This window comes from Neodiprion lecontei, chromosome 2, assembly GCF_021901455.1.
Source record: "Neodiprion lecontei isolate iyNeoLeco1 chromosome 2, iyNeoLeco1.1, whole genome shotgun sequence".
Taxonomy (NCBI): domain Eukaryota; kingdom Metazoa; phylum Arthropoda; class Insecta; order Hymenoptera; family Diprionidae; genus Neodiprion; species Neodiprion lecontei.
This window is the reverse complement of record NC_060261.1, coordinates 10541557-10562427: the sequence shown is the minus strand read 5'-3', so window position 1 is coordinate 10562427 and position 20871 is coordinate 10541557. Positions and strand designations below refer to the sequence as shown.

Genomic DNA, 20871 nt, shown 5'->3' with positions numbered 1-20871 from the left:
AGTCGACACATCGACAAATACCCACGAGAAATCGACTTTATCGCTCGGAACTTGACCCATTTTTGCTCTATTTAAAACAAACGTCATGGCGTATTCGATAATTCGTAGGAGGAGACGGTTCTACAAGTGGACTAAATTTTTTTATACAGCTACTAAGGTAAAAGATATGATTTTTTTGCAAAGGGTGTTTCTAAAAATTGGACGATTCACGTTAGACGCATAACAGTTATCTCACGGGTAGGTGTATGATAAGGATATGGGTTGATTTTCAAGTTGAAGGGCTGCCACCCTCGATCATAGATCACCGAGTCGCACCGAGATCGGAAAGTGAGTGGTATATCAAAGGCGAGCCTATGCGGTATATAAGTTAGTATAAAGGCTTTTCCTGGCGATATTTCATGTTCGAGTTTGCGAGACCGCTCGGTGGATTCGTTGAAATTGCACCGAACTCGGGCAGAAACAAGACCTCGCTAGTGTGCCTTGTCGGGTCATTCGAGAACGGATTCGACATAAATCGAAGAGATGAACGACACTGCGGCCTCCTCTGACTATCGCAAACCAAAGGCTGTACATATATATTCCTCGACGTAGCCTCGAACCCGTGCAGCAGGGCCTCGGGACGTACGAACACGCGTTTAACGTATTTAATGTTCTTAAAGAGGCGTTCGACATTACTCATATACTCGGATTACTCCCTATTTTCTCCGCCATTACTCGCTTTTTCTCATCTTCGCATCTCGCAAGCTTAAAAACAGTCTGTTATGTGTAGCTATTGAATGTAATTTCCAAAATTGGACGCATTCCGAATCCAGTTCAAGTATTTCAAAATATGTAGCAACACAGATCGGCTATAACCAACCACGAACACCAAGTTTTAGACCTCACACGTTGTAAATTGTAATTAATTGTCTTACAGATCGATATCTCATTCGCGAAAAATCAGTTCTCGTTAATTAATTAATTGATTCCTGTATTCGCGTGATACAGTGTTAGAAGAAAAAAATTTTGAAACGGAAATGCCCCCGCGGCTGATCTGGACGAACGTTATTGAAATTTGGCACAGGTAATCTTCTACACCCTAATTTGGACATCTGTAGTTTATTTTTATTTTTATTTCATCCTTTTCGAGTACATTCAGTGACGGCAAAAGACGCGACGGAAACCAACCTACAGATTCTAATAGTTTAATAATACGCGTGTGGTAATTTGCTTTAGGGAGTTAACAACTATATACCTATGGGGATGTACACAAAGGAGGTTGCGAGTTGCCGGGGGTCTCTGTTGAACCTGGCGTTCAAGCCATTCCATTCACACATCTAATTTCCATATCAATGCGAAAGCCATTCCTTAATATTCGAGCAATTTGCACTTTGCGCGTTTCCCTTTCGTTCCACTCTTCGCAGCCTGCACCTGTCCGACAGTCTTTCGTACACAGAAGCAACCGAAAATCAAAAAAATTCAAGTACAGATCGAAAAGAAGTTAATTTCCAGCCTTGTGTAAAAAAATTACCTTTTCGTCGTTTCAATCAACTTCGATATTAATTAATTCTGGCACAGTTAACCACTAAAAAGCTTTCCGATTTATCGGAAAAAGGAAGAGTTTCAATGGGTTTATTTACATTTTAATGGGCATAAATTCTGAAGTATTACTTGAACAAATGTTTCGATAAGGTGCAAATAATATTCCCCAATACCTGAGGAATCTAGTAGAAATATATTTTGTGTATACTTGAATGTGAAAGGTAGAAGAATAATGGATAGTTTCGTGTCTAACAATAAGACATAGACACTTCTCTTTCACGAAATCACTACAATCTCTTGGAAGTTTGCCAACTGCGGTACTGGCAAGCTATTTCATACCCAAACTATATAATGAGAGGTAGTTCGAATCGATCCCCTTGCGAAAGGTTCACCATCACGCAATGAAGCATACAACGGAATTAAAGGCTCAAAACAACTCGGAAACTTCAATTAATCACTTCATGGAATTCAAAAGTGATCAAAAGTGAGGCGAATCGAAGTAATATTGGTCCAATTTTACGTGAATCCAAGAGAATCACCCTTGAGTGTAGTTAACTCAATTAGCTTGTGCTTGGAGTTAAAGGGTGTCCCAATCTTAAAATTAATTCCACTCGATTCGAGGCTTCAATTCAATTACCGTAAGAAATTTTTCCGCACAATTCGAGAATCACTTTGGAGTGATCAACTTGTAACAAAGAGCAGAGAGGCAGTGCGAACCGGCGAACCCCCTGTGGCGGTAGAATAAAGTTGATCATCTTTGTAGATTTAGGTTGTCATCAATTGTGAGTTTGTTGTTCGGTAGGCAGAAGGTCGTAAACTTTATCGTATCATATCTCGACCCTGGTGGCTGCGATGGTGGCGATTGAGATTGGGTCGTACTCCAGGGGCATCGCAAGGCGTCCAGGGGGTCGTCGGTGCCCACGACCGCATGCAGGCCTGAATACAGCTCACGTCTGCGTAATTACCGCGTCCCAAGGAAGCTTTATGGCCCCAGTATTCTCCAGTATTAATTCCCTCGCACGACCGCCTCGATCGGCGCACTCCAAGGCGGCGATGCGATACACGTTGTGTCTGATAACATCGCACACGCCTTTCTCTCCGACTCTTCCTCATATCTTTGAGCTTCGCCAAATGCGACGCAAGACGGCGACGACGACGCCCAAGTATTGTGCTTGAGACACCGTGTGTATTAATTATTGGTACAACGGTCCATGGAGCTCTTCCATCCATGGTATTAAATTTTGAGATAAAACATCCTTGGCAGTATGGGATCACCCTTATTAATCAGGGAAATAATGAGCAAGATTTCGACTTCTTCAAGCTCGTTTCAATTTTTTTTCACCATCGGTAATTACTTACAGATAGGTACGGTATGTGACTAGGCTCCTGACTGGTTGTTCGGTAGTTGATGAAAAAATGTTCTTGTTTATTTTAGACCTATTTAAAGTGTAGTGACGGTAGAAAATTCGGTAAATCTCGTTAGTGGTCACAAAGAGAATATCAAAACACATGAAACAGAGAAATCTGCTTTCGCATCTGATGCACTTACCAATTTGGTTTCGAAAAGGTACACTTTGCAGTGGGTTCTAAAAACAATTGTCACAAACTTGTGAAAGAGCTCAGTCGTTTGTATATCTAGCTATTCTAGTTTTGAGCGCATTGGATGGTATACAATAGGACTGTTGAAAAGTTTACTTAAGTACGAAATACTTACTCTTGAGAGTCGGTTTCAATTGTATTTATGTGACAAAAGATTTTATTGATCGACAGTCGACGACTGCAAAGAATACTTTCCATCTATGGATATCTATAAATCGTAGGTTTGACAATCAAAACGAATATCGATTCGATTACACGGACGAGGTTTGACTTTGAAGTCGAATAAGTCGGCGGAGCGTTCTTCGAGTTCTTAATGACATTAGCCAAAGGAATAAAGAACGAACGCGGTGCAGCATGCCATGCCAAAGTCCTGAACAGGACAGAGGCCGGTCGCTGGCTATTCGCCTGGCATTTTTCGAGTTGAGATCGAAAAGGGCGTATCGGAAGACGTCCAGTTCTGAAGGTTTGAAATATTTCTTTTCGATGTACAACCCCGACGTCAAATCGAACGTCGTCGTTTGTCTCACGCGAGGTACGTGGGCTGAATTTAAAGCCGAAGACGAACCATCAGAAATTACCTTTGCGAATTCCAAGTAGGATGTATTCCAATGGCCGTGTCTATGGAGCGTATAGAAAAGGAGGGATATCTTAGGGTCATAAAAATTGAGCCGATTTTGGCCGCAAATAGTGGTGGCGCTGTTAAAAGTAAGTTGCCTATCTGACTATAGTTTAAGATGTAATAAGTGTAACTGTTTAACTAACACGTTCAGTTTCATCACTCAACTTAGTATCACTCAGCGTCACGTCAGTTATTTTATGTACCCTTATTTGCATCCAGAGTTCGACCATATTTTGAACGCGCCGTGCATTAGAGAGTGCCTTCCTTTGCCTACCTCTGGACCGATTCGCCTGATTATACATACACACGTTACCTTTGATTTACTGCAAACGTCGGGGAAAATATCACTCCAGGACATTCGTACCTACCGTCTTGGCTCTCTGTCACAATTCCAGAGGGACATGCGCCTCTGGCACTCCGACGCAACGCAATGTGTGCTCGATGCGTTCGATAGGGCGGGACACGCGCATAAACAATTGCGGATCGGCCTCGCCCCCTCTCGAACAGACGCACGTGAAACAAAAGGACGTGAACGTATCTCCGGCCGAGGTACAACGTACGTACCCCGAAGGCAAGAATCAAAACGAGCCAGGCGCTCCGCATCGTCGTGAATCTCTAGGCTCCACATCTTCACGCACACTTCTTCATCCAGGGATGCTGAATCCTCTCGTGTTGGACCCGCTTCGGAGGTCCTTGAGGCCGCAAAAGTAAGCCTGTTCCAAGGTCTGCTGAATTCCTCGAATTAACGAACTTGCACTTGGAAGAGTGAGCGTCCGAAGAATTGGCTTGTCATCCTTCTGATGATCATTGACTGGGTGCACGAGATTGTTACTTGGTGTTTTTATCAGGCCCTCAATTTTTCGCGGCCGAGTAGTTTCGAGATGTATTGTGGTGAGGTGAGATCAGTATATAATGGTTTTATGGTAACCTATTCAGTAGTGATTACAGTAAGGAACTCGTTGGTTGAAAAAATGTACTCCTTCAAATTAGAAACCTCGTTGATTCGGTTTCCAACTTTCTTTGACTCCCATTTGTCGGGCTTATGCACAATGAAACCTGCAAAAATTTAGAAAAACTGAAAAGGATGCGTGCCCCCTGTTACTTGTTACTATAAGTTCTCTGGAGAGATTTAAATCTGTGCACCTTCCCTAAACATTGAATCAATTTTTGCGAAACCAAGTACGGATACCTGTGAATGTATATTTTTATTTAAAAAACAATTTAACCTGAACATCTAACTTCAGTGACAACATTTTTAATTGGCCAAAATCATCAATGCACATATCTGTAAGTCTACGTTATTGATCACAAAACCTTTTGTATATCATTAATCACATGCAACTGTGCGTGCGCGTTGACATCCATGCATCTATACGCTGCACTCGCGGACGCACATTCATATCTTCATTCCTGCAAAAGTATATAAATTGTATTCTGTAGTGATGTAAACCAAAAAGAAACCTGCTGAGGTTTGAAATGCACAATAAAAAGAAAATTTGGCCCTGTAGAATTTCATCGCGGATCGTAGGTACGATTCGACGTTGGTTTATCTTGGAGGATTGAGACCGAAGTATGTGGCAAAGTCGAGAGTAGGTTCGCCCACAATGGTAAGTGAGCAACGGCACATGGCGGTTTCGCTGCACAATGGCTGTCAGTAGGTAGGTACCGCAGCTGATACAAGGATGTTCGTTGTGCAGCTGGAACTTTAATTGGCTATTTGTTTGTCCGGTTTGCTGAATGGCGTTGTTATTGCACAAGGAAGAGATGCTGAGGTAGCGCAAGTGAGAATGACCACCGAGTTCCTCAGCGGTCTGTGGACAGTTGACGCGAGATGCCCGAGTCTTTCTTTGCGTCTGGAGTTCGAGGAGGATAAGAGAGACGGTGAAATTCTTGGCGTGTCTCTCTGAAAAAGTCCAACTTCCCCAGTCCAGGACGCTCGCGTGCTATCCTCGAGATGGCAGGTCCAATGGCGGGTATTCACATCTCGTGAATTCAGTTCAAGGCCGGGATGCTGGTTCCTTAAGCGATTACTATCGGATTACGGCACCGTACAAGTGCATCGCGTGGATAACATCTAGCCTCTGGTGTGTTCAGGCTCCGGTTACCGAGAAATCAGGACCGTTGGATCGAATGACGCCTTTGATTGAGAGCGTGATCGGAGCACCGTTGAACTCTCGTGACCCTTTCACTATCTCAATTCTCACGTGACCGAACCCGAAATCACCACATGAATGGAAGGAGTCGGTGACACACGTTCGTGATCGAAGTTGATCGCTGAGGACTTGACGGAAGGATGGATTCATCCTTGGGTCTATTGATCTCACGACTTATGAGTAATAAATTTCGGCGCGTCCCCCCGATTCCGATCCGCACATCATGCAGGATCGTTGATTAATCGTCGACCCTTAATCCACCAGCTCCAGTTAGAATCTAATGGTTCTCTCTCTCGGTGCTTCCCTCACAAAATCATCCTCGTTCGAGCTCGACTATACAGGTATATCCTCATACATTATTTGACGGCATTCAATAACTTCGAACGTGACATGGCCGATGCTATCGCCTCGGTGGCCAACGGCTGCACAATATCGTGACGAATGAGAGTAGTTAAGCTCCCTTTTTATTCCATCGTCAGCTTCTTCAAATTACTTACAAAACCGGCCACAACACAAAACGGTGACGCGCGTTCATTCGCTTTTGAGATGTGTCTTCTTATCTTTAATGTAGTCGGGATGTGGGAGAAAATGGAACGGGCAAACAAAATGATATCGATGAAAGAGGGACTATGCATATGGAGCATTCCGTGCCAAATCGCTGAGTTTTCAACTTGACCATATTCAGTTTGGATTAAACTTTTTCAAAACATAGCAGAACCTCCAGAACATGATTTACCGTTATATTTCTCGTAAAAGTGCTTCAATTATTGACATCCAAACCTTTTCGTAGTTCTTCCTTTTATCAGATTCTTGGAAAATTCTATAAAAATTGTATTTTTTATTCCGAACATTTTGAGTCGCTGATAATAGATTTTATTTGTTAATCCACCTTAGTATCTTTTCTTTCAACTAAAGCGCAAGTTAAAACTGTTCAGTCATCTTGAAAAGCATGACTTGGTGAAATTGAGACGTATTATATCGTGTAAAGCTTTCGCTACTTCCACAACATTTACCATTTACCGTTCATCGGTTACAAATTTTAGTTGGAAAAATCTTAAATTCATAAACATCAATGTCAACCGCGAATCAGATATGTTAAATCGTTAAACCGGACAAAGAATCTCGGGAATGGTGGAAAAAAATAAATAAAAGTAGCCCAACCTGTGACCAAGAAGTTATCAGTTGCACACCATTCCATCTATATTCCTTCTCTCGTCTCCATTATACCGTCCGCACAGCCAGACAGACTACCTGCGACTAATTTACAGCACGGCGAGGAGATAAGAGACGAGTGTTTCAGGTGCGAGTAGGACGCCAAAAGACCGAGCTGACAATGAGTATATCTCTGAGCTCGTAGCAACAACGTTGCTGAGCGAAGCGGGTCCAGACGCGTAGGCTGACCGGATCTGCATACTCCCCCACCTGGTGAGGCGCGCGTGGACCACCGCGGGAGGGAATCCTCTTCGCGAGTCTTGTTTTTTCGCCGGGCAGCATCAAAAGAGAGTCCTTATATTCGCTCCTTTATTTCCATTCGCATTGTTTTTTCTCACAGTACTTCTTTGTTTCCTTGAAATTTGCAAATTGCGCTCTCCTCGTCGTCGCATCACGGGCGTACAGCCGCGCCACTGCTACAGCAGAGCACAACTCTTGAGAGCCGATCGCTGTTTCGTGCCGAACAAAGAGAGAGAACTGGGTGCCGGCTTTGAGTGAGAGATGAAAAAAGGAATGGGTACGGATGAAAGGAGAGCTGGCCGAAATTGCCGTGAATCCTGGCCCTCGACTCTCATTCGAATCCAACTCGCGGAAGGCACCGCAGTGGCAGTGGCGGCACGGCGGCCCAATGATGATGGGCAAGGGGCTGAGGGCGTTAGGGGCACGGGGGGACGCTAACGTCTTGATTACTGGGGCCCCGTGGCGTCCACATTCATATATACCCTCTATACCTCTATATCCTTGTATATAACAGACGCCTTGACCTGCTGCAGCAGGCTATATAGCACCTGCTCTCATTTAGCTTTCTTCACGGCTTGTCTACGACGCTTGTCCGCGATGCCTGCAGGTAACAAACTTGCGCGTTGTTCTTCATCCTGGCGAGAAGTAACCACGAGTACTTAGACAGCCAAGAACATACAGGCTAATTCTTTGAAAATTGACAGTCTTTGACGATATCGTTGAAAATATCAAGTGCTGCTGGTCTTAAGTTCTCCAAGATGCTTCCGTATCATCAAATACTCCATACCTATTGTGGGCCGAACGTCTGTATAATCCATAACTCCATTCTTATTTGAAGTATAAAGCAAAATTTATTCAGCCTTTGAGTAAAGACTGATCAGTATTCGGTCTGAACCTTCCCTTGGGATTTCCCCTGTGAACATTTTATCATCCTCAATACCGAGCTCGATACGATTTCACTTGACATCGTCTTGTTCTGTCCGTCGAATCTACTTAGCGTCGTAGCAGTTAATGCTTGTGGTAATCAGAGATTGTGTTCGACGTAGCATTATAAGGAACGACCATTGTTGCAGGTGGTGATAATACACGGCCGATGGGATGGCAGATGATGCTGAGAAAAAGGAGGAAAATGATTGTGACGTTAGTTGAATGGTCTACCACAGCCAGTTCCCTATCTTTATAAGAGTGTAGAGAATTGATCAGGGTTAGATAAAGGAAACTGATGTGTAGCTATTTCAGGATAATAGGATTCCAGTCACAACAACCACCACCAAGAACGCCTTGATCACCACGCAGGTGGGCCCTTGCGAGAGTCATCCTCACCGTGTTAAGGTATCCATCGTCGGTACCGGAAAGATCGGAATGGCGTGCGCGATCGCGATTCTCATGAGGGTAGGTCACCTCAGTTTCAAACATCATGAATGACCTTTTCGTGATTCATTTCCAATTTGTCTCTTTCAGAAAATGGCCAGTGAAGTCTGTCTGGTTGACAAGGACGCCGAATACGCGGCTGCCGAGGCGGCTGATATCCAACACGGAGGTGTTTTCATAGGGAATCCACTCGTGACCGGCACTGCAGGTATAACCTTATAACTTCGAACCGTTAGTTTTTTCTTTATACCAATCGCAGTGTGGGGGGGGGGAGAGAGAGAAAACGTTCGGCAGCGTTGGAAAGAGAAGGGTACAAGATTTTTGATGAGAAGAAGCGGACTCCGTTTCGTCTTCATCGCACGAAGCTCAAGGGCCCAAAATTGATACGTCTTGACAGACACTCCCTATCCCCGTTTCACCCATATTCCAAGATCTAGAAGCCCATCGGTCCTCCTGAAGAATCACCTGTCAACCTAAAGTCCAGTGTGGCCCGGCAACCCCTACCCTGCCCGAGAGTTTGGGAAAGACAGTCAAAAATATATTTAATCTGATGCCGCATCTCTTCCTCGGCGTACCTCGACCGCGGTCTCGCTTCGAACAATCCCGTTGTTTTCTCCCTGACGGTCGTAAATATTACGTATTTATTTATCAGCCTGCAGATCGCGAGCCATGCGTTAAGAGTGGAGGGGTGGTAGCCGGCAGGGTTAGGGTTTAAAACAGTTATTTCCGTCGAACTGGGAAAAAACTTAGCGACTCTATCCGACGTGGAAGAAGCGAAATATCCAGCCTTTAGATCGGCATTTCAAACATTCCGGCTCGCAACGCAACGCAACGCGAGATACGATAGTCATAATTTCAAGGAGATACACATCGCTGCAGAGTTGCAGGTTCACGGTGGAAACCTGCTCCAACGATTTTATTTCTTCTCGTGACCGGGTCGACGGAACGCACAACTCTCACCGCAACTTATGCAAAAAATTGACAAATACATTATAGATCTGAATTTCCTCGTGCAGATATCACCTTCGTCAAGGAGTCAGCCGTGGTCGTAATAGCTGTGGGTGAACCAACGCCAGGAAAACCTCCCGACGTCGCCACTAATTTGGCAATTTTTCGCAAGATCATACCCGCCATAGCTAAGCACGCGTGCAAGGCTGTTCTCGTGGTGGCTACTCAGCCGGTTGATGTGATGTCTTACATTGCTTGGAAGCTGTCGAAGCTGCCGTCGAGTCGGGTCATCGGGACAGGCACCCTCGTCGACAGCATGAGGCTTCAGTACTATCTCAGCCAGAAGTTGGGCCTGGCAAACACCTCCGTCAGCTGCATGAGCATAGGAGCGCAAGGCGACACCTCAGGTGAGAAACTCCTCGCAGACCAATTGACCGGCTTCTTCCTGTGGGCCTTTAAACTCGAGCCAATTAGCCAACCGTGAACACCGTGCATGCATTCGCCCCACATACGAGGGTCACATGCTACTCACACACGAGTCACCGATCTGCTTCTATAATTAACAGTTAGTAGGTATATACGGTCGGTTCTGCGTACAAATTCCGATACCCACAGTTTACTCACATTCTTGGCCGCTTCACAGCTCAGACACAAACCCTTTTTCTCGGATAAAGGTAATATCCACTCTGGTTGACTTTACCGATCATCGGAAAAATATCTTCCGCTCTGCGCTCTACGTTACCATCGTATCGATTATTGGATAAAGGGTTTCTGTCTAAGCTGTGAAACGGCTCAAAATATCGGGAAGATGTCAGTATCGAGATCTGTATGCAGAACCGAGTCTGTATACCTACTACAGTTTCAACTGGTCCACAGTTCCCGTGTGGTCTGGTGTTCACGTCGCTGGCATGAAACTTCGCGATATTAATCCAAGGATGGGAGAAACCGATGACCCGGAGAAGTGGAACGAAGTTTCCCAAGCTGTTAACGATTGGTGACTATCGCTGAACGTATGAACTCTGTGTTGGATGCCACTGATCTCGAAAAATGTTTATCGTATAACAAAATTCAATTTTCTTTTCTACCTTAATTCAAGCGATGCCAATATCAACTCGAAGAAACGCGAAAGAGGACCAGCATGTTGGGCTGTCGGATTTTCCACTGCTGAAATCGTAGACGCTGTGCTGAGAGACACGAAGGTTGTACTGCCAGTGTCGACTTATATACACGTGAGTGATTTGTCTAATGTCACCATGAAGGGATTCCGATTGGCTGAAGTAGATTTTTTATTTCTCTATATTTGTTTCAGAGCTGTTCTCACGGGATGGACAAGGATGTCTACATGTCCATTCCGTGCGTATTGGGCAAGGACGGTGTTCATCATACGGTACGACAGAAGCTTACTGACACTGAGAAAATGGGGGTGCAGGAATGTGCTGACAATATAAGAAACCAACTCAGAACTTGCGGTATCCTTCAAGAGCCACGCGACGATGTCGAGGAGTGAAAATTCTCGCAAAACGAATATCTTACCCAAAATTTTTAGTTTTTCTACGTCCATCAGATCACCTCGCTTTTTCTATTGTTTTCTACATTTCTACCAATTGATCTACTCATTTTTAGTGTCTCAAATACAGAACCGAGCCCTCGGCCATTGTATGTATATTTCTTTTTTATGCGGGTGAACTTCAAAGACAAATAGAACGGAAAACAGAAGAGAAAAAATAACCGAAATATCTGCCATACAAGCCGTATCGATTCTAAATGTCACCTGAAAAAAGGCGATATGACGATACATGCATTTCATTTATTTCTGTCAGTCAAAATATGTCAGGGATCGGAGTCGGTTAGAAATTCCAGGGAAATAGTAAAAATTTTACATACTTGTCATGGTGAAAGTCCGGTTATAATTTATTCCATAAAATCGGAGGAACGTGTGTGTAGTGTGTTGTATCGAAACAAGGACTACGGATATGAAAAGATGCAGCCAGATAGTAAGAAGAAGTCGATCGACTCTAGGGGGAACACAGCTACTTTTTTACTCACGAAACATGCCGAATTTTCCTCTAATGGTCATCGGGTAAAAATCGTTATCGTCGGCAGTGGCCACACGGGGGTTGCAATCGCCATCGCAATACTCTTCAAGGTGATTGTATGCCTACGGTATTCTTGTTTGACTTGTCACGTGACCGTAGAGCTCCTAACCTCGAACGAAATTTTGCATATTCAAAAACAATCCAACCTGAAGTGATTTTCCGATCGCATAATAATGTAATTCGAGATTTATTTTTGCTTTTTCCAATAAGTTATGGACGACAAATCATTAATTAATCGCATTTCTCAACATACTTACCTAAAGCAATGATCGTATAATAATACGTAATAGAGAACCTTCGTAGCCTAGTAGCTTTAGTTATACTCTTAAGAATATTAGTATTCTATATGAACTATGGATTGGAACATGGGGAAAAAATATTCCTGGTAACGTCTAAAAAATTCGGAATCCAAATTTGTGTCTTCACGTTTTAGAGTAACTGTGCTTCGTGTAGAGTAAAGCGAATAAGATTTCGTCCGGGTTAACTCCAGACATCCTTAGATGAGAATCATTTCACTGAATGCTTCTGGCTAATCGAGATTTGATTTACAAAATGAATTTTTAAGAAAATTTTCATTACAGTGAGTTCAGGGGTCAATCACAATTACCTGCTTTTTCTGAAGAATATGTATTCAGTCGTTAGGGAATCGCGTGTTTTAGAATATGAAAGTGGATTCAAAACGTTGAGTACCTCACGGATGTATTTTAAATGAGAGATACAGAATACTTGATTGCATTTTAAACACATTTCATAACCCTTACGCCCAAGATTTAGTATCTGACTCCGATAGCGCGTGACTCCTACATAAAATCCAAGCCTCTAAGCGCCGAGGGAGGGCAGGCCTCTGGAATTTCTTATTGCTTTTACATTTATTTAAGTTCGCTCGTAGCGCAGCGCTGGACCAACGTAAGCTTGTACAGAAAAACGATTTTACGATGAATACAAAAATTGTAATTAGGCCACATAGTGATTAAAACGTGGCGTGATGATGTGGATTACGTAATTGTTCACGAATCGATATTGAGGAACAACTTGCTTATAATCGGGTACAATTAAGTCATTATCGTTTATCGAACATTTGAATTCATGGTTTCAAAACAATAACGATTTTGGCGAGATAGTTTGATTACTGAATTTATTCCTGATTGATTTTTGTGATTACAATTTTCACAGAGTGGCATTATTACAGTTCCAGTTCATGTTGTTCACAGTTCTATTTTCATCGCTTTGATTTTATCGTAACAATCCGTCAATTGTTCACGATATCATATTTGAGTCGTGAATTCCTCCCTTGACTCCACTCCTATTTTGAGTTTCCAGATACTCATATTCCCAGTGACCAGTATCGTCGAAAACCAACAAGTTCCCAAACCTCTGAAGACGACGTCATAACTTTCACCTGCATTGTAGTCAACTGTCGTTGTTCACCGATACCTGTTTCCAAAGCTGCAACTGTCCAGACTGGACGAAGAGTTATCAACATCACAACAACAGGGATCGAGACGAATGAATCTTCCACTAAACTCCCGCTCAAGGGTGTGAGAGCTGTAGGGTGGATCGTCGAATACTGTCAACCGTTTCTTCCGGGAACTTGAGCTCGACGATGAGCACGGTGTCGTAGATGAGCAACAGCACGGAGCCGTGGACTGCGATCGTAAGGTCGATGCGTTGGACGAACAGCAGGGGTTACAGACATCACATCTCGGTCGGGAACATTTCGAGCAATTCTGTTGACGAGGGGTGCAGAACGGGCAGCAGGAAGTCGATGGAGGCGGGGTACAGGGCCTGCAGCGGGTACAGGAGGCTGATGATCGCGATTTTGAGTTTGATGATATAATTACGCGGCTCGGTCTGGATCCGGGGCAGCTGACGGATGGGCAACACCGAGGGGTTGGCGTGCCGGTCGGTTTGCAGCAGGGTGGTTTATAGAGGGAGAGACAACCTTTGAGAGTGGGGCAAAGATCTCGTCTCGAAATGTAACGACAGAGTCCTGGGCCAGGATAGGGTGGAGGTGGGACAGTAGATTGGATACAACAGGAGGGCGGCGTGATGGCTGGATAGGTGAGGCGAGGAGGACAGGATGATCCGCGAAGACACGGAGTGCTGCAAATTCTTGGCATACAACACACACGCGTCGGATCTTTGTGGGTTGATGGGGACGGGCGGGTCTCGTATTTTGCAATAATCGCGTTGATACGGTCTGCAAGGGTCTGGCGTGGCCGGCAGGTACAGGAGTGCATTCCCTTCAAATCGTCAGAAGTATGCCTCCTCTGATATCGGTCAGTTCATTTTATGGTTGTTTGATTGTACGGGAATTTTGAGATTCGGATTAACCTGAAAATCTGGTCGGCTCGCGTTGTGATTATAAAATCGCGCCTGTCACCGGATGTGCTGAGTTTATCATGAAACTCGTCTTCATTGGAAAGGGAATCACTCTTGACAAAACAAAAGAGAAGAAACGTAGCAAAACGAGTCAGCTGAGTCAGTTTGCTAGTTCTATCTACCAGACGTCAATTGAAACACATAATCAGACAAGAAAAAACTCCTCGCTTCGTTGATTTCTTAAGGATTGGTGACGCGGTTTTGCCATCGAATTCTTACGTAGTGATTCTGTCAACGACACGTCTTGACTCTTGAATGCTAAGATAGCTGGTCGTCCCAAAAACCGACTTATCCAAACTCATGTCAGTTGGCCAGTGAACGCAGGCCTCTTTATATTACATCGTTAGTATCGCCTAACCACGACGAAACGTTTTATGGCAGGATGTAATAGCTCCGGTGAGTTAATATGACAGATGTTTGTTTTTGTTAGAATTAGCGGAAATTCAACCCTACGTTACTTTGGAAGGATAGTTAATGCGAATGTGGTTGCCTCCGTTGCCATTCTAATTTCGAACGGAGAGACTGTATCCACGTTACATTCGCGTCAGGTATTATTTTCAAATTTGTAGGACATATAAGTCGATACTTGAAAGCTAATAATTATCTGCATACACGGCAACGGTTAGCAACGTCACGATGGACGTTGATTTCAGCGTATTGTATTAATTGGGTTGCGTAAGCTCGTTAAGTCATGATGGCAGACGGCCAATTGTAAAAAAAAGAGTAGTGTTTCTGACGGTGGGACATCCATTCCCAGCATAACAAGGGTATCATCATAATTATTTCACCATGGAAACCTAGCCTAGAATCCCTTCCAACGTATTGAAGAGGAGCGAAATAATATACTAGGAGCAGCGTCTGACGATCGTTTTTGCCAGGTCAGATACAGCCACTTATAAGCGGCTATTGGAGATTTAGAATTGTTCATAAAATGGAAGCATATTCTTCAGATGTCAATTCACAAATATATCCGACTATTGAGCTTCTCGAGTTCAGAATACCGAGTCTCTGTCCTACTTCTCTAATTTGTATTATTTTATTCATGTTTTGTAGCGCCTGGCCTCTGAGTTGATTCTGATAGACACGAACGAAGATCTGGCAAAAGCAGAAGCTGAGGACATCGGTCAGGCCGCAGGTTTCTTAGGTAACCCACGGATTATTGGAACAAAGGGTGAGTCACTTCACAAATGAACATAGTCATACATGTGCGTGCACAGAAAAATTTATGTATTGCTCTCTCAAGATCATTTTTGAAAGTTATAATGTTTCGACAGCTCTACTCCAATGCTTGACAACCTTAGTCCTATAAATTTGTAATTTCGTCACTATAAATAAAGAAATTGGTAGCCCATTGACAGAACCAATGAAAAGGAATGGAGAAACTATCATCTGTGGTCAAAGGTCTCTTTCTTATTCGTAAAATTTTAAGAGTATATGCATTCATAGTACTTTATACATTAATTATTCAAAAGTTGAGCAGTACTTTCCAAAATAGTAACTAAAGTACACCTATTTGCTATTTGAGAATTATTTGATATTTTCAAGCCAGTACGAAGTTAACATACGAATGCTTTGACTTAGAATTCATAAAAAGTTGGCGAAATGGTAACTATCCGCTTGACATTTGGTAATGGCGATTAATGAGCCAAATTCTGAAGCTGTGTCAATCCCTATGTTCACGAATGTCCTCGAAAACGTTGATTTCATACATTGAACATCTGTATATCCTCATTTCAGACTACAGCTTCGCAAGAGATGCTGCGGTCTGCGTGTTTACGGCAGGCACTCAGGTGGAGAAGGATCAGGACCAACACTCCATGTTGGAACCAAATATCGAAATTTTCAAGATGGCCGTTCCGAATGTATGCAAATACGCACCGAACAGCATTATCGTCATCGTAACAAGCCCTGGTGAGCACGGGTTCGGCTAAAGAGGAAGCGAATCGTGACAGGCAAAGTGTTTTACCGTCTCGAATGTTGAAATGGTTAACTTGAAAATTAGCAAAAGCTGCTCGATCTAACTTGAAAACAAAAATACCCATCACATACACAACCATGTTGCAGTTGACATCATGTCCTACGCCGCTATGAAGCTCTCTGGATTCCCTCCAAACCGTGTCATCGGCCTCGGCACATTCCTGGACAGTATCCGCTTCCAGTACTTCATCGCACAGAAATTAGGACTGTCGGCAAACTCCGTACAGGCGTTAGTAATCGGAGAAAGTGGACCTAGTTCTGGTAATCGTGAACAGTATACTTTCTGGATGTACTATTATCGTAAAATTTTTCCCTTGCGTTATAATAATCAACGACTATTAAACCTCAGGTGACATGAGGTTTCGAAATCGCAATTACAAAGACTTTGTAAATGAAAGGATCTCGGTGAAAATTTAATCACCAGACTCGTTCGATAATATTTTTAGTTCCCGTTTGGTCGGCCGTTGCCGTTATGGGAATGAAATTGAAGGAAATAAACAAGGAGATTGGACAGAAAACCGATCCAGAAGGCTGGGGTGAACTACATGAAAAAGTGGCGAACTGTGACAACGATCTGATCGATAAGAAGGGGCATTCGAATTGGGGAGTCGGGATTTGTGCTGCAGAGATTGTCGATGCAATCGTTAGAAATACTTGTGCTTGTCTCACTGTGTCAACATTCGTCAAGGTTTGCTTTTGATATGAAAAGTTTTACACGAACCGAATTTCTTTCAACTTGCAATTTCTTTACAATCATAGGGGTGCCGACACGGTCTCGAAAAGGACGTCTTCATGTCGCTGCCATGTGTGGTTGGAAGAAACGGTGTCCAGTCGTATATACGCCACCTGTACACTACCGAGGAACAGGAACTGATGACCAAATCTTGCCGGGCCATTTACGAAGCGCAGAAACCATATCTGGACCGATTAGAATGAACACTGAAAACTGTTGTGCATACCGATTTTTTCGAGTAGATTCGTGATTAGTGGAGTAAACGTGTTGTTGCCTTGTCAAAGTTTTCTTGTTTTTGTTTCTCAACCAGAAATAGAAGCACTGCTCGACGAGTTGTGCGGGACTTCGGTTTTGCTTCAGTTTGTCCATTAATATATGTTACCTTATATCGCGTCCGAGAGACCAGCAACTTTGAAAAATCGATCTGCTTCTTGGGATTGCAATCCATCGAAGCATTATCTGCTTCGATTTCAATTACTCAACGCCGCGGTCAATAGCTACTTAGTTGCCGGCCACTGAACCGAATCTTGTTTGCTTCACGTGCGTAGGTGTACTGGATACATCGTCAGCCGAGTTGTCGATGCCATTCAGCGATATGTAACGTATGGGATTGTTGTGTATCTACTTTCAGTTTAGTGTTACATGTCTGTGGTTTCGTATAAGGTGAAAAAGGTGATTCAAGTTTTCGAAAACATTTCTCTTAGAGAAACACGTCCACTTCAACCACTTTTCAAGTCTGCGATGGTCCTTGGTTTGCTATCGCGACTCAAAGTTCTACCTATTCCTCCACTTTTCAATTTTTAGCTCCAATATCACACTATAAGTTAATTTTCAACACTATGCCCCTGTAGAATTAACTCTTTAACCATTTTGTGGTTTGTTGGCAGCCTTACTATTGTATACATCTCACAGTCAACTATTCCTGACTTTTCTACCAACATTCACGTTTTGCCTACCTTGTATTCTTCATATTTTCTTACAACCACTTCGAAATGGTGCGTCAAAGTACGCAGAACTTGGGTCAGAACTGCATCAACGTGTCTCGATGTTCAGTTTGTCAACGACATGAGAAACAAGGATAATTAACCTGGAATTTGCTTTGGTTTAATCGCACCTTTGAATCTCGGAAACGGACTTTATCCCCTGACAAAATATTATGCATCGTGATAAACCTACGCAGAGAATCAGCAGTATTTCTACCATTTTATAACGGCCTAAGTATCACATAGAAGCGAAGAAGAGGTATCAAGATATGTGCGAAGATACCAAGAACAGTCTCCTTCTAATGACCGCATGGAGTCGTTGAATCAGGGTAGCTGGAAACGGCGTGTAATATCTGTTCGACGAAATTCCCGCGAAGAGCTGAACTCCCGGTGTAGTTTAGTACAAGGGAATCGCGTCGCGACTTCGTCGACGCCACTGACGTAGGTGCCTTCGACCCACGTCGCATATAAGCTGGCGTTACCGTGAAACACATTAATCAGCCTTACAAGAGCAGGACACGCGTTGCAGCCGGGGTAAAGTAAGACGTATCGGGTAAGCCGTCGGTGATCCGCTGAATTGGATTCTTGGACACCTGGTGGGCCGCCAGGTCGGCCTTACCCCGGGGAATCCGGGTCCTCGGATCCCGCGGCTGGTTATTAACTACTCGAGGACATCCTCGTGGGCGGCATCCGTTCGGGGCGACGACGTTGACGACGAAGAAGAGGTCAGCCGTCTCGTCGCCAAGTGATTCATTACGTCAGCCAACGAATAATCGCGGCCGGCGAACGGGCCGAGGGAACAAGTACGATGGTCGCACTTCTTTATCATACGCGGAGCTTCGTCTAGCTAAATCTTGCTCACGGATTGACCAACGGAACAACGCTCGACCTGGCTGGCCCACCCGGGACCGGCTTCCGAGCTGCTCCGGCAATTTCTTGGTATTATCTCGATGATGTGTCTAGCCTCCGCGTAATTTATGAACCACCGAGCGAGATTATGCCTTCTGACTTAATTCCCGTATACCCCTTTCACCTCTGCTACTTTGCTACCGACTCCCGGACACTTGAGAGGTGGAAATTGAGACTTTTATTTAGGAGGTGTCTCTCACGTGGTAGAGCAACACCGAACAGCAGCTCTTCGCACGAACGTTACACAGTGAACAAGCTTTGAGTCGAAAGGCTGGATATAACTAAAAAATCTAATCAATTTTGACCGACATCTGAATTAGAGATTTCCGCACTTTGCAGAAGGTTATCAATTTCAGAGATTTGAAACAACGAACTTTACGTTATATTTTGTGTAATTTTATATGTAATGAATTTATTTCAAAAGTTTATTGGTGACTTAAATTTACTTCAGATGAAATGATCCAGTAACTTCAGATGATTGTCAAACGCTTTTAAATCAACGTGCTCCGATTGATGCCAATCAATGCCTTCAAATACCCTTTCATGAGCTTATAAAGTCGATTTGTTTTCTGACCAACTGTACAGTTAATTTCAGCAGGAATTATCTTTCGCAATGACCAAAGAAATTCATGAACTGTTTTCGTGGTGTCTGCTTCTGGATCTTATTACTTTTTTTTTCAATTATCAAGTCGAAAACAACGACTTTATGAAGAATTACATTTTATAAGTACTCGAATTATTTTGAGTCTGAACTGCATTAAATATCATTGGATACCCCGGGATCACTGATTTCTGCACACAAGTGCCACGAAATCATAAAATTGGTTTCGGAGCGAGGTTGATTGGTTTGGGGAAGCGTGATTGAGTCGCGTTTTATTTAGTCACTAAACCAATCAGTAATTAAGACATCTCCAAATCAACTGTTTTTTTTTTATTCGTTCACGGTTCGTTTCTCGATCAGGGTCCTTCGGCATCGACTGGAGGCTTACCCTGTTGCTGTCACCTCGTTATCCAAAAGCAGTTCAATTAAAGTCGTGAGTATCGAACCTTTTCACCTCGACAGAAGATCGAGAGAAATATTTTTCAAAATTCAAAAACGGACAAGTCTTACAGTGTCCAAGTTATCGTCAATGTTCTGTGAAACGAAACACGCAGCGAAAACAGAAGTGCAGTACATATCATAAGTTAAGAGTACTTGAACTTGAATTTTCCTCAAAACCAGTACGAAGTTTCGGAAAACTTTTCTTGTACCCTTGCGAGGATGTTTTCGACCTACAAAGAGGTAATAAATATTTAAATTACCTCCCGGCAAAGGGTTATAACTCAGCCCCCGTCGAACGAACAATTTAATTTCAAAGAATCACTGTAATTACTATCGTCGAGTTACATTTCGGTCCTACCAACGTCCAGGAGATAAACTTCAACCTCGCCGCCTACCGGATACGTGAATGATCTTAGCCCTTAAATCACTCAGTCACGCGTCGATACAACTCTTATGGATCCGTTTACACCAGGATTAAGATTTTTGCGGATTACCACGGTCCGGAAAAAATCCAGCTCACCACCTTCGGCGGATCAGTCTGCAGTTTCCGCACGTCCGGCACTGCAGAACACCTTACCCTGAATCAAACCTGACGTGGATTCGAACTTGCGACGGGTCTTAATGGTCAGGGCGAGTATATACGGCATCGTCTACCGAGGAATATTACCATACTGGCCTTGCCCGCCCGTCTGACCATCCACTTGTCTCTTCCCGGGCATCTCCGAACCATCTCGGCAGCATCTTTGCGGCCACCGTGTTACACGTTGCGTTCAACTTTTGTCTCTCTTTCCTTTTTTTTTTCGCTTTTTTGATCCTTCCTTTTCTACTCCTTGTTCCCTGTTATCTTTCTACCTCTCGTCTTCGCGCTTCCAATCTCTTTTGCCCTTGACTTGTATGAATACGCCGCTCGCCGAGCGTCTAATTCGTATACGCGTATTCACGTGCAGTGTCGATGAAACGTTTTGATGCTACGGTCCCTAACGAAGAGAAAACTGTGAAGGATTAATGATCACTCAAAATTCCAGTCTTCGTAAAAAAGAAACGAGATGTGCGAATGAATAAGCATAACCCATTTTCAATGAGATT

General features: G+C 43.6%; 2 protein-coding genes across 2 annotated transcripts in view; both read left to right on the top strand.

The window, feature by feature from the left end:
• Window positions 1-11257, top strand: part of LOC107218578 (L-lactate dehydrogenase-like) — a 52978-nt gene extending 41721 nt beyond the window's left edge. The window contains exons 2-8 of the mRNA XM_046732338.1: window positions 8418-8484; window positions 8584-8736; window positions 8806-8923; window positions 9732-10070; window positions 10540-10657; window positions 10760-10892; window positions 10973-11257. Coding sequence (XP_046588294.1) covers window positions 8443-8484; window positions 8584-8736; window positions 8806-8923; window positions 9732-10070; window positions 10540-10657; window positions 10760-10892; window positions 10973-11170 — 1101 coding nt within the window. The 5' untranslated portion in view covers window positions 8418-8442 and the 3' untranslated portion in view covers window positions 11171-11257. The remainder of the gene's footprint in view (window positions 1-8417; window positions 8485-8583; window positions 8737-8805; window positions 8924-9731; window positions 10071-10539; window positions 10658-10759; window positions 10893-10972) is intronic.
• A 192-nt stretch (window positions 11258-11449) lies between these two features.
• Window positions 11450-17101, top strand: LOC107218579 (L-lactate dehydrogenase A-like 6A). The gene is made up of 6 exons (XM_015656494.2): window positions 11450-11809; window positions 15195-15312; window positions 15879-16052; window positions 16206-16379; window positions 16565-16806; window positions 16878-17101. The coding sequence occupies exons 1-6, from the start codon at window positions 11450-11452 to the stop codon at window positions 17052-17054; spliced, it is 1245 nt and encodes a 414-aa protein (XP_015511980.2). The 3' UTR covers window positions 17055-17101.
• Window positions 17102-20871: the final 3770 nt, after the last annotated feature.